This window comes from Pempheris klunzingeri, chromosome 20, assembly GCF_042242105.1.
Source record: "Pempheris klunzingeri isolate RE-2024b chromosome 20, fPemKlu1.hap1, whole genome shotgun sequence".
In the NCBI taxonomy this organism is placed as follows: Eukaryota; Metazoa; Chordata; class Actinopteri; order Acropomatiformes; family Pempheridae; genus Pempheris; species Pempheris klunzingeri.
The window spans coordinates 17,071,753-17,085,746 of NC_092031.1; the positions used below are offsets into that span (position 1 = coordinate 17,071,753).

The 13,994-nt window shown below is 40.1% G+C and overlaps 1 protein-coding gene across 2 annotated transcripts in view; it reads left to right on the forward strand.

Annotated features, from left to right (window-relative positions):
- LOC139219850 (zinc transporter ZIP11-like) overlaps positions 1–13,994 on the forward strand; it is a 102,917-nt gene that overhangs the window by 58,669 nt on the left and 30,254 nt on the right. The window contains exon 5 of one of the 2 annotated variants that reach the window (XM_070851840.1): positions 977–1,118. In XM_070851840.1, coding sequence (XP_070707941.1) covers positions 977–1,118 — 142 coding nt within the window. The remainder of the gene's footprint in view (positions 1–976; positions 1,119–13,994) is intronic. The other variant, XM_070851841.1, reaches the window with a different exon arrangement.

Consider the following 13,994-nt stretch of genomic DNA (forward strand, 5'->3'; position numbering starts at 1 on the left):
GGCATTTTCAAAATCGCCATCCTGGGTTTGGAGCCAGTAGTGGCGTTCATTCTGTAAAGACCTGTGCAGCTGATTGGTTAGGCTTAGGCATGACTTGCCTCTGGTTTTTTTTTTAAGCCACAAGGTAGTCCCACTTTAAAGCATAAACTGCTTTCCTGCCTCTTTTATTCTGACTATAACTATAATTTACAAAATGAACATCATGCTGTATTGAAGAAGACTTGAAACTTGCATTTGAGACATAAACTCATTAGAAAAATGTTTGCTGAGGTAATGAATCAAGTGAGAATTAGGGTGATTTCCTCATAGACTTTCATACACTCTGACTTCTTTTTGGAGCCAGTTGAGTCGCCCCCTCTTGACCATTAGAAATAATCCAGGTTTAAGGCACTTGAGCCTTGGCTTCACTTTCCAAACCCAGAAGCTACGTCCACTTCTTCTATACAGCCTTTGTTAAGTACCTGATTTCAAGGCCTTGTCCTGAAATGGGTCCCAGTGTAAAAATCTAGTTTTAAAGTAGTACTGATACTGTGCTTACATGTTGTATATTTTTATATTAAATGATCATAAGAACTGGGCTGAGTTCTTGACTGAATGTTTTCCCAATTTATATCTAATAACATCAGCTGAGCTTTCAAGGTATCAGACTGTGCAAGGCTTGAAATAAGACCAGTGGTGATCTTTCCAACACTTTCTTTAGCAGGTCTCTTCATTATCTACCAATTTCTACATAAAAATTGTAAGTAACTTGTTAGTATGTGTGTATTAGTAATTCAATTTCACAGCTAATGTCTGTACGTGCGATATAAATAAAACTACTCCAAGGCAGGGAAAGCAGTTAACATATTAATAGTAACATACCAGCTTGTTCTGATAAAAATTTCCATTAAATTACTAGGAAAACAATAAGATGGCTAAAATAAAGAGTTGCTCGTGATCTTTTCTATATAAAATGAACTTGTTCTGTCATCCACAGGGTGTAGGTGCTGACCCCCACACCGCCTTGGCTCTGCCCTCAGAGTACAAGCTGTTCAAAGAGAAAGAAGAGGATCCCTCATCGCAGCTCTTGGACGCTGATGAGATGACCATCAGGATAGGTAGAGCTGGACCTTTATCAGGCAAGCCTCCCTTCATATACCCACATCAGCTATCACAATTTTTACAACTGATCCAATGGGAAAATAAAGTTTCAGACACCAGAAAGCTAAAGGAGTGGTGTCACACTGATGCAGAAAACAGTGCATGAAGAGGAACTGCACTGGTTACCACTGTCAAATCTTACCTGGAGCTTCCCTGATGGCTTCTTTTCACTGTCCTGATTTTTCTCTTCTCCCTTTGCTCCATCTGCCTCATCTGTCCATCTGTTATGCTTATCGGATGTTCTCCTAACTTGGAATGCTGTTTCCATCTTTATACCCTCTTAAGATATTTTCTACACTCTTTTATCGGGTTTGGGACGCTTAAGTTTTCTATATGCCATCATTTCACACATTACGCACACCAAGTCAGGTGCCCACTGTCGCACACCTTAGTGCTGTCACACTAGTCTGGGCTGTTTTATAACTCACAGGCTTTTGTTGATAGGAATTCAAACAAGACTCATTTTGCGCCTGTCACACATTAAAGCTGAGAAGCTAATGAACACGTCATGCAAACTGCATAACCATTTATGTAATGAAAGAGTGCAACATGGCAGAAAATTGTAGAACAAATGCAGAAAAGCAGATAAGTATAAAAAAAAAAAAAAAAAAAAGGCAAAGGAAAAGAAAGTGGTGTTTGTCATGTGCTTGTGCATTCACACATTGGTACTGTTTGTCGCAGATAAATTCAATATAATTTCCTCCCCTGACCAGCTGGTGATATTTTACATATAATGACATTCTACCTGCTGACTGTTTCTCAATGAGCATATTAAATAGAAGCACCACAGTGGCTCTGCATCAGAAACAAGCATCCACTGAACTACAGATTTCACCTGAGGATTGCTTCTTTGTTTGCTTTTTTTTTTCTGGATTAAAAAATAGTATACAATGGAAAATAAGCTTGTGTGCCAAAGTCAAGAACACAACTCCTGTAATACCAGTTTTTACCAACACGAAAGCATGAAAAGCAAGAAAGAGAAAAACTCAGCTTAACTTAGAATAGCAGTATCTAAAGAGGTGGGTGGACAACGTGAGGGGAATATGTCATCCTCGTTCACCGTCTTTTGGCAAATCCCATTCCATCTATTTTTAGTTGTGGGTATACGTTTCTTCTGATCAAAATGAGTGCAAAACACATTAATTCACCCCTCTGGTGTATCGTCAGCACCAACTTAAGACCTCATCTGACTTGCACGCCTGCAGCATGTACAGACTCTGTCAGTCAGCATCTCCCCAGGTATGTCTCATCAGTGGCTAATTAACAATCAGACAACCCCCCTACACACACACACACACACAGTGATGTCAGCTCTAACTTTACCCTTATCTCACTAAACAAACAATCTCACACTACCTCTCGTAAGTGAAAAATTAAATTTGAACTCCAGCGGGTGTTGACTTTTCAGGTTATCAGAGTTTGTTTTTTTTCTTTTTCTTTTTTGTAGCGGCAGAAACATGCAGGCAAAAGTAGTTTTTCTTATAATTATGGTAAGTAATCAAACTTTTATTTGCCCGGCAGATGTTTTGACGTGCCACCGCAGGAAAAGCACAAGTGGAACTAGCAGTATTAGTGGTGGCTCCGTTCCAATCAAATGTCCACCTCAGTGAGCCACCACACACAACAGCTGGGCTCGGAAACGTTCACACCTGAAGTGAATGCTGCCGTCATAAATGGTAATAATTCCACCTGTGCTTTTCCTGCCGACATGACATGCAGAAGTGTCTGCCGTGTAAAAGGCTTTTTGCTAAGTTGATTCATGCAGACATAAGTGACAGTCACATAGCAACCTGAGCATTGCTAATTAATAAAGATAGCTGGAAGATTAAGTTATTTTCTGGCTGTTTATTCCTTTGTGGCTGCGTCTGCTCTCTGAGTTATTTTATATGAGTCACTCCTCCTCTTCATTTCCATTACTGTCACAGTATTATTGTCACCTTTATCTTGAGAGTTTGTTATAATTATAAAGATATTTTCCCATGGTTTTAAATCTCAGGGGTTTGGCTGACCACTGATGTAAGGACTCTTGTCAGGTAGAGCTGCTGAATGTTGGACATGAAGAAAATTCAGTGAAATGTCTTGAGTTTCCTTGATGTTATTTTCAGGGACATATCACAGGTAGCAGCTGGAGGTGCTTTACTGAAAAACAAGACAAAGACAGAAAGAAACCCTTGAAAACTTGTTAAAGTTGAAAGAACTTTAGGTTTGCACTCAGACAAAAGGAATAATAAGTACATTCATGAGCAGATGGAATGACATTGTTCTCACACGCTGCAGCTCAAATAACATCTCTAAACCCTTAAAATTAACTCTGTGAGACTATTATTTCAGCATTGTCAAATATGGCCACGCATCCCAGCTCCCCTCATTGTTTGCAGTGATGGTACATTTCCTTCAGCTCTGAAGTCCACAGCATTTTCCCGGATGACCTTCTACAGATCAATCATAAATTCAATGCATCCCTGTGGCTTGCCTGAGGGCATTCGAAGTAAGCCGGGCAACACAGTAAACAGAAAAGAGCACATATAAATAAGATCAGTTTGATTCCCATGGGCCTCCCGGGAATCACTCGAATTCTGAAAGTAGGGAGTCATATTTCCGTCTGTGTAGTCTAGTCTATTATGCAGTTTTATACATCAAAAAGATTGAATAATCTATCTGAAAAAGGCTGAACTTCCACACTGTGAAGGAGTCCTGCAATAATCAGCTCCAGCGGAACAACTGCGGGCTAACTAAGTTACCTGAATTCTAGGATTTTTTTAGACCTTACTTTATTTTAGGTTCTAGGTTGTACTTGAAAATTAAAAAAAACAACAAAGGGCTGATATAAAATAAGTGAACAGCAATGCATATCTGGCAAATAGACAGATGCAAAATGTACAATACAATAAAATAACACAAATAAGCCAACAAGCAAAAATTACTTTAAAGTAGCAATCATATTTAACATACTTAGCAAGTTTGGTTAACTATTGCCTGGCTTAGTGTGTCATTTTTGTAAATTCAACAGTGCTGTGATTAATCCTACTGTGTTAAACGTCTTGCATTCTCACAAATTAGGAAAACTCACATGGTTAAAAGGTCATTTTCCAAACAATAGGTCCATGATTTGAGACAGACGTAGACAAGCGCAGGCTCTTTTAATGACACATCTCGCTAGGTGAGTCTTTTCAGCTGTAGCGATCCGGCGCCAACATTAGCGTCATGAGGTAGTGGAAAACATTGTCTCCTGCTGAGATTTTCATGTTTCCAGCTTTTTAGAAAAAAAAAAAAAGGGTTCCTAAATATGCACTTGACCTGATTACCTGCTTAGCTTACGTACCTGGACAAGCAGGAGATTAGATTTCGGCTACATACTTTCAAAAATATGGTTCAATGAGATGGCTTGTAAGATGTGTTGGGCAAATGAAAGGCAGTCTACATTTAGCTTGGGGTTGATTTGCTTCTAACTTTAACCCAAATCAGAGCAGGACAAAGCGGCTTAAGTTAGCCTCCACTGTGATACAGTATGTTAGAAGGTTTTTCTTATGTTACATGTTGCAGGAACATGTACCATAGATGGTACATATGCTATCCTTAAGTCAGTCTATCTTCCTGGGCCGCTTTGTCTGGACAATTGTTCAGTCTAAGGAAAGGTCATGTCCATCTTTGAGGTACTCCCTCACATACCTGAAACTAGAGATTACTTGCAGAATCCTATATATGTGGAAGCTTTACTCGGTATTCGTTGGTCTCTCATCTATGCCTGTGATGTTAGACTGCGAGCTCGTAAACTGCGTAGAGCTCTTGAATGCATCTTGGTGTCATCCCTTCATTTAGAACAACCACAGAAATGCATCCCTACACATTAGAATGAGGGACCAGCTTCTGTACAATGGGGAACTGCTAGCTAGCACACGTGCTTTAATGAATCAGCAAAACATTTAAAAATGCATATAAACAGTATGTTGTTGTATTAAACGCCGCTGGCCTTTGAAGTAATGCTGGGTTATGGCACTGCTGTAGATGGTAAGCTAGTTAACCAGACGTGCTAATGTGTGCGGCGTATAGTAAAGCAGACAAACGCACTCATTAATCCAATCATTCCTGCTGGGCCTAGTTATGATTGCTAAGATATAATTTGACAATTGCTGTCTGGGGACACCGTTTAGAGAACAGCAAACTGCATCTCACTCGAGACGTGCCCCCTCGAGGGCGAACTCCAAGCTCGAACTGACATCCCAGCATATGCTGATGCAAGAAACACTGACTCGTGTTCCCCAGAAAATAAGAAAAAAAAAAAAAAACAGATCAAAAACAGCCACAGCTCGTCAGCATCTATGTCAGCGTCCCTGTCTTCCTGCGTAGTGCGACAAAAGCTGCAGAGGAAAAGCTGATTATACCCTCAGGGTTCATGGTTTCATTATTAGTTCAGACCTGAAGGCTGAATCCTCACTAGATCACCCTGTAGGGAGAGGGGGAGGGAATGTGAGAACATGAAATTGCATCATGTGGAGCACTGCTTACTGCAGAGTAATTGTTCTGAAATGGGCTTACAGTATGCATGAGGTGCGGGTGTTTGAGGCTTGTATATTGTAGGCTTGCATATATCCACAGCCTGTTGAGGTCAGCGCAAACTTTCTTTTTGCGTCTTTGAGTCTCAACAAGCATTTACTGTAGATAGACAACATTTGAAGTAGACGGATGATGGACAGTTATATCCTTCTCCATGTTCGGTCAGCCAGCGCTGAGTGGATATTCTCCCGGTTTAAGACTGACCTTGCCAGATGTCATCTGCCTGATATGAGGCTTTCATGCGCACATACCTTCACACTGAATATCTCTTTTGCATCATGTATAGAAACTCATTTGGAATCTGCTCTCAAATTAATACATTGATATTACATTCACACACACACACTATTCCCTCTCTATCTTTCAGCGTCCTTCAGGAATCTCTATTTTTAACTTTAAATTATTCAAGGTGGTTGGTCTCTCTTTTCAATCTGAAAATGCTTGATTAACATTGAGGGCGATTTCCTCTTGTCTTTGGCTTCATGTCTTTGGCTTAATATGAATCTGCTATAAGGTGCTCTTGATTTCAAAGGCCTCTCTGTGAAGCAGCAGTTTTACTATTTCAGCCATCATGGAAGATAAAAAAAACCCAACAATCCCACCCTTCTAGTTCCTTCAGATGTGTGGTATATGAATGTGGATGGTATGTATTGCCATTTTCTTTTACCTTGTTTTTTTATCAGCGAAGCAGGATGTTCGCCGCTTTAAAGCAAACTTCAGTTTTCATCTTCACTGCTAAGACAGACATCTAAAGCATGAATTCATTTTCTGCTCTGAGAGTTAAGCTCTAAGGAGCCGTCCGCAATCAGTGGAATTCGGACACCACAAAACATGATTTGAAGTGTGTTCATTCCCAAAGCACATCAGAGCTGGAGAAAAAAAAGCCCACTGATTGATTAGATGATTGAGTTTTTTAAAGCTTAGACCCTCAAAAAGGATTAAATATATAAATTAATGTTACACTGAATTTAGCGTAGTTATCCTTTAGTTATGGATCAAGATCTTGAAATGTTAATTCCTAAATGAAGCAGCTGATTAATTTGAGTCGGGTGTAATACTGGAGGATTGCCCCGTTCCATTGAGACTAAGCTTTAAAGACCACATTAAACACTCCAACACTTCATACAATAAAAAAACACTGTACTGTGCTGGAACATTTCACCTGTGGCTAGGTGTTTAAACCATGCATACCTCATACATGCTTTTCTATAGCCAGTCCCAGGTGATATGATAAAGTGGAGATTAAAAATAAGCTGTGTTAAACAATTTCAGTAATTATCTGATTTTGCAAGCGATGGCATAGTTTGTAAAATTACAACCAAGAGCACATTTGTACTTAAAGTTCAATGTTCTTTTTTATTGTGAAGCATCACTGATTCATTCTCAGACATTTCATAACGATCATTGAGAGCAACGCCAATGTTTTACAAGTGCATGCGATGCGAGCTCCAAATAGATTGTACTGTGGCAGTAGATGTGACATCCATTAAGAAGCACTCACGGTTTATAAGAGCAGCAATATCTGTTGTTTTTCTGGCACTTCACAGCTCGCGCTCTCCTTTTCACCTCAAAGAAAGAAAAAAAAAAAAAAAAAAGCAGCATTACAGCTAATTTTAAATCTGTTCAGATTCACTTGGGTATTAGACCCGAGACCCACTGCATTATCTGACCTGATTGGACAGAAAATGGGATGGGAAGCAGCCCGACAAGGGTTCTGGCTTTGTTCAAGTGAAGATCTCTGCATGGTCATTACCATCAGTAAGGAGTGGGAGTTGGAGAAAGTTCATATACCAATCATTCTCTATCTTGATATATATATATATATATATATACTCTATATGTGATGGTGTAAAATACTCATATTCACATAGTAATTTTAAAAACACTATCATCTCATTACATCAATCCAACAATGGATCCAACAAATGTAATTTTCACAAAAAAAAAGATGCTACGAATGACGTAGAACTAACAGTATCATTCATTCAGACGTGAATTGCGATCCATGTGTGAATCTGCCACATTTATGGCCAAACAATGTCCAATAATATTACATTACTGTCACTGCCACTAATGTCAGCTAGTGAAGTGAGCATTCAGTCTGCCAACTTCAATAGATGCTGGCTGTTTCACTGGCTCTACAAGTCACAAAGCATGTTTAATAGATCAGTGCTCGGCCGCCTGCTGCTCTCCAGGTATTTGAAGTGGCAAGAAACTCCTTGTAAGCGTGTACCCACTCAACGATGCATGCATTCACACGTAGACGCATGCATGCACAAAACTATTCCAGTTCCTTCCAATACTTAATGCATGGCTTCCTAAATAATTCAGTCAGCATTAGGAGGAATCAAAGTGTTCCTTTTGGCGTTCTGTTTATTTACATCTTCAGATTAAATTTGGGAACGTGCTATGAAAAGTGGGATTGGATCGGAATTTCTTAGTACATGCTAAGCAGCATACTAAGCAGCAAACAACATTCTTAATGTGAATCTCCACACTTACATTTTTCAGTGTGCCACCTAACTGAATTGAATAATTTATCTTTTCTTTTTTTTATCCTAATAATTTTCAGGCTTAAGGGCAAAAACTGCAGCCAACTACATAATCCATCTTTTATAACGAGGAGGCGGTGATGCTATAGTTGTGATCAGAGGGAAGTCTTAATGCATTTTACTAACCGCATAATATATTGGTACGATAGGTTTTCAGGAAACAAGCTGAAGCGAATAATGCTCTCGTTAAATCCTAAGTGTTCACTGAAAGGACTTAAAGGAGAGGTTGCCTGCTGAATTTGTATATCCACATACAGCAACATACGAAGAGTTAGCCCTCATCAGAATATTAAAAATGCCCGTGGATTTGTTCTTTAGAGTTCTGAAAAGTGCAAAAAAACAAAAAATGCTGCTCCTTAAAATGCTGCATGAGCTTGAAACAGCTCATGCAGCTGTTTTGAAGCCAAATAATTGCACTGGCTAGCCTGCTTGCATATTCACTTTGGCTTTGTTTAGTCTGACCCCAGGAAGTGCAGATAATGAGAATTTTCATTTTGAGTTTAAGAATCCCTTTAATGGAAATTGCTGTATGAGTAAATGGAGTACTTGTGATTGAAAATGCTGAAGCAGTCTACTGGACAGTGTTCTCCTGTACTGTAGCTGGGCATTCTGGTTAAACACAGATTAGCTGAAATGCTGGTGACACAAAGTTACAGTTGAATGCTTGCTTGTCAGAGGTTTGATTGAGGTTAATTGCCAATATCATTAGGGATGCACCAGCCCGCCAGGTCAGTATCCGCACTGATAATGCCCCTTTAAGTGGATGTGTGGACCAGATCCAGAGCAAGTATTTTTCCTGTTCCCTTTGCAGTTTTTATATAAACCAAGTCATCTATACGTTCAGTTTTTGAACATTTGGAGAGCTGATTTTGGCAAAAATCTGAAACCTACTTTGTTTGGATTTATGCTTGCTTACCAGCTCATTAATGTATTTCTATGCAAGTGATCAGTTTGGCAGAGTGCAAACTGCAGTGCACATCATCAGTTCTGTACTCATGTACAGACTTATACTGAACCATGACTTCCTGCACGGGCTTCACTATAAATGTATTTCCATGAAAATGTTTAAGTCTTCACCATAAAATCAAAAGTGTTGAGAGTGACATTCAGTTTCAGCTGAAGTCCTTTTGAAACATTTATAATAGGTTGTTTTTCCCTTTTCCCCTTAGCTGTGGTACATACACACAGAAGACAGTGGATGCAGCATTGGCACTAGGCACAGTCTAAAGCCTCCTTCTGCACACAACACCAGCAATTATGCAGTATGAAATGTGTTCCATTGGAAAAACTGAAAATAGTGGTGTGTCTGCACTCAGGTCAGGACACTGAGGCAGATAAACAGGGAAACAGGGAAACAGGGAACACTGGCACCAGGCCGGTACTCGCAGTTACGGTTAGCCTGAGACACATCACTGATGTCACGACTGAGGTCAGATTGGTTTTAATGGTTTTTACCATTGAAAAATTACGGCACTCATTCCGGATAAATCGGGGATAATTGCATGAAAACGGGGAGTCTGCGCTGAAAATGGCTGAAAATCTTCTTCTTTTAATGAACGGAAATTGATATCATCATCATGGGAGCAGTAATCAGTCACAACCACTTTTTTTTTTACATGCTCGCTATGTCAAATACATTTGTCATGGCAGTGCCAGATGATGTAGTGTTAGGGTTAACTATGTTAAGGCTTGCTGAATACTAAACTCCCTGCAGGGTCCTTATTTAGTTTAACATATTACTAGATGGTGATTTTTTGCTTGTTTTCTCTTGTCGGCCAGAGGGCTTTCAGCCCTAGGGCTTTTCTGAGCTGAGAAAAGAAGTGAAGTAATAAGAGGAAATGAGGCTTTTTAGCACTCTGAATTTTTCAATATAAAATATCTCTTAATATTTTGAATTGAACCAATATTACCGTTGCACATCACATTGTTTTCGACAAACCCACAGCATGCTTTTTAGTTTTAGTTTAGAGATGAGAATTAAAACAGACAACCTTATGGCCAAAAACGCTGCTCACATAATCTCTGTGCTGCCGCTGAATTTCCTGTCGGTGTGTTTCACAGCAGTTCACTGATACTGTTGCTGCCTCGTCTTCTTCTTCTACACCTCAGAGGACAGAGGGAGGAAAGTTGGATGATAGAGAACTCGATGTTCCCTTTCGAATGAGACCAAAGGGGTAAACATTCAAAAGTCTCACTAACTGGGTTTAGCGTTTCACTGATGTGCATCTCTCTTCCTGTATTATTTATGCCGCTTACATCCTTCGTTGAGTCTCTCCTCCTTTCTTTATTTCACTCTCTCTCAGGCTGTCAAACATAGGCCTCGATTTAAATAGACAAAGAACTCACCCCGTACCTGTTGTCGCTCCTGTACTCTTATTCCTTTTGGAGGGTGTCAATCTCGAGAAGTTTGGAGGGAATGGAAACTGCAGCTATTAATTAGCTGAAGAAATCTTTGTGGGATCTCTCCATGTCTTTATAGTTCCTCAGCTCAGCAGGTTTCTTGGCAGCCACTGAATCAGCAGGTTGTTCAACATGAAAAAGCTTGTGGATCCACCACTTTTTTTCCCTCACTGAGAGGCTAATTGATCCAATCTCTCCTCTCTTGTTTCCTGTTATGGCTGCACAAATCAAATAGTGTTCTCACGCCGAGAAACTTCCTTCAATTTCAGATTATAATTAGTCTCTTTGAGAAAACCTTAGGCGTTTTCGGTAATGATGATTGTTTGGACAGCCTCGTTTATGGAAAGTAATCAAGGAAAAGAGATGATATCACATATCAATTTTCCACAAGCCAGGCCATTTCAATGGAAATATTTGTGACTAATAGATTTTTATTAAGATTAAATGGTAAAAAGGTAGATAGAGCAATAGGTATTCATAACATGTACAGGGAATAGATGTGTATCTATCATACGTGTGCTCTTACATTTTGAAGTATTTATGCATTTCTAATTCTTAAAAAATTGATAATTGTCAACTTTTTGATTGCAAGCTGGAACCTTCATTTGTATGAGGCTCAGTTTATTGGTGATTGCTGCTCACTTGCTGCACTGGAGTTTTCTGGCAGGAACCTTGTTTTTTTTTTTGCCTGCTTTGAACTATTATTACATTTTATTGCATAGAAATACATCTGTTGCAGTGTTTTATTGCCTGTTGGCCTGTAGTATATGTTTTGCTTTTGGGTATTTGCTCTGGATGATTCAAGATATTGAATGTATGTTTTCCTCTGCTCTATCCTGAGTGTAGATAGATGGATAGATGGATGTACTTTATTGATCTCAGACTGGGAAATTGTATCGTTACTATTGTTAATAACACTGGAAGAAGGAATCTATACATCAGAAGGAGTATATACAATGATGTGCAAATGTAGAAATGTGTGGTTGAGTAACTCTGTAAATATTGACTCACAAACTTGCTGAAAATATTTTTAGGCATTGATCTAACTGGCACCCCAAGAAAAAGCTGGTCATACTGTTACACCCGGGACAGGAAAACACAGAGCGAGTGGTTAACATTCAAAGAACCTCATATTGGTTTGTTTGTATAGTGCAATATAGTACTAATTAGTGCTGCATAAATGCTAATTATATATTGCAGACCATATTAATAAAAAAAATTAAATTGAAAGTGAGATTAATTATTTCCGGAGGCACTCCAAATGAAAATGAACAGCACTGTTCATCATGGAGTGCAATAATGTCTAATGTGGCTCTGGAAGAGCTCTGCAAAGTCTGAAGAAATAACCCCCTATAATGTCAGAAGGGTTTTCCTGAGTTAGCTTTTGTCTCTCACAAACCCCCAACTCCCAGTGTAATACCATGCATTGCACATAAAGGAAAAAAATCCGCCCATAGACATTTACAAAATCTGTCTGCACCGTGCATCTTTTGCTACATTTTATTCCACTTCATCGTCTTTCTTGAAGGTTTTCAATTAAAGATCGTTGGTATCTTTTCAGAACCTACACCATACACTGGAAAATTTAAACCAAAATGTGTATTCTGTGCTGGCAGACATCTCCATGGCTCAGGCAACGGGCTTAAACGTTTTCTATGGTGCGTCTGGAAAGGTACATTGTGAAATGTAGGAAATCATTAACATGACATCAAATTCAGTCAGTGGAGGGAAAGAAGAGACTAGCGTGTGGTATACTTAGATTTAGCTAATGTATGTGGTTCTGTTCCACATAATGTATTGTGGGAAGCATTGGAGTACTTCAAAGTGCCTGACATAGTCAAAGGGCTAATGAGGGAATATTTTCAGGACATTCAGATATGTTTCACAACTGCAGGGTTTACTACAGTAGCAGCAGTCGGAGATCATGGCAGGGTGCACAATTTCGCTGGATTTTACCATAGTAATGGAAGATATTGTTAGTGCATAGTAGAAGGTCATAGATGAGGAGAGGCTTCAGGGAAGGCAGCACTTACCTTTCATAAAGGCATACATGGATTGTCGTGACGACAAGCACTACCAAACCACCATGTACCAAAAAGCTGCTGAATAAGTTACACTAACTGAAAATGGGCTAGGATGAAGGTTCAGGTTATGAGCAGCAGACCTGATGATTGCTGCTGACCACCAGCAGGACCTGTGCAACCGGCCCCAGAGGAGTGGGGAGGGAGCGAGTTGGGATAACAGCTAAGATAGCCCAGCTTGAACTCAAAGCTGCTCCTGGCTAACGTCCAGGCACGGAAAGGTGGAGCAGACGAAATGGGACTCCAAGCAGCAGGAAATCAGAGGCGTATTTACAGAGTCCTGGCTTCATCTCCACAGCCCCGATCAGGCTAATGAACCAGTTACTGCACTTAATGGACAGACCAACTTCAAAGCTGACAGAGAGCAGGACACCTGGCAGGATGAGGGGAGGCAGCCTCTGTGTTCACATCAATGATGCCTGGTGCCCAAACACGGTCGTCTATTTTAAAGGCAGAGAAGCGAATATAGTTAGCTCTGCTAACTTTACATTACAAAGTATAACTGTACTTTCTACATCAACTATACTTACTATAACCACTTTAACATCTATCCATTAGCTATAATCTTTTATGGTTTAGAGGGTTGCGAGGGGTTAGAGCCGATCCAAGGCTCTGGACATGAGGTGAGGGACGGCATACTCCCTGGACAGTTCACTAGTCAATCACAGGGCTAACACTCAGTGACCAGATCTTTTGTTGCCATCAGAAACACAGCATGTTGTGTATTTTGTGGAGCCGACAGTACCATGGGAGGATGCAGTAGAATTGGCTCACGAGAAGAAAAAGCTTGTGTAGAGTTGGCAGCAGAGGCAGAAGAGCGTGATTGGAAACCAAAGGTATGCCCGGTGGAGGGTCGCCGTAGGGGTTTTGTTGGCAAATCAGTTCGTCCCTGTTGGCTGAACTGGGTAGAAAAGAGCAGCATCTAAAGCAGACAGTGAGAAACATGGCAGAAGCTGCAGCCAGATCCATTGAACGACTGTGGGTTGGAAGAAAGCGAATGGGACTTTAGAACCCACTGCTTAGCCTTCTCAGTGTCATGGGCCCAACTCAACGAAATACAGCTTATTGAGAGCCGATGACCCTGTAGACTCGCCTGCTTTCTTACAATCATACAAATATTAATTTTATACCATGTTCCTTTAGGGACCAAGGGACATAGTTCAAGAAAAGCTTTTCATACCAGAGGGTTTAGCCTAAGATGATAGAATGTGGATATAAGGCTTTGCCGGGCTGCATAGTGTCCGCTTTAAGACAATGGTGTCGCCCA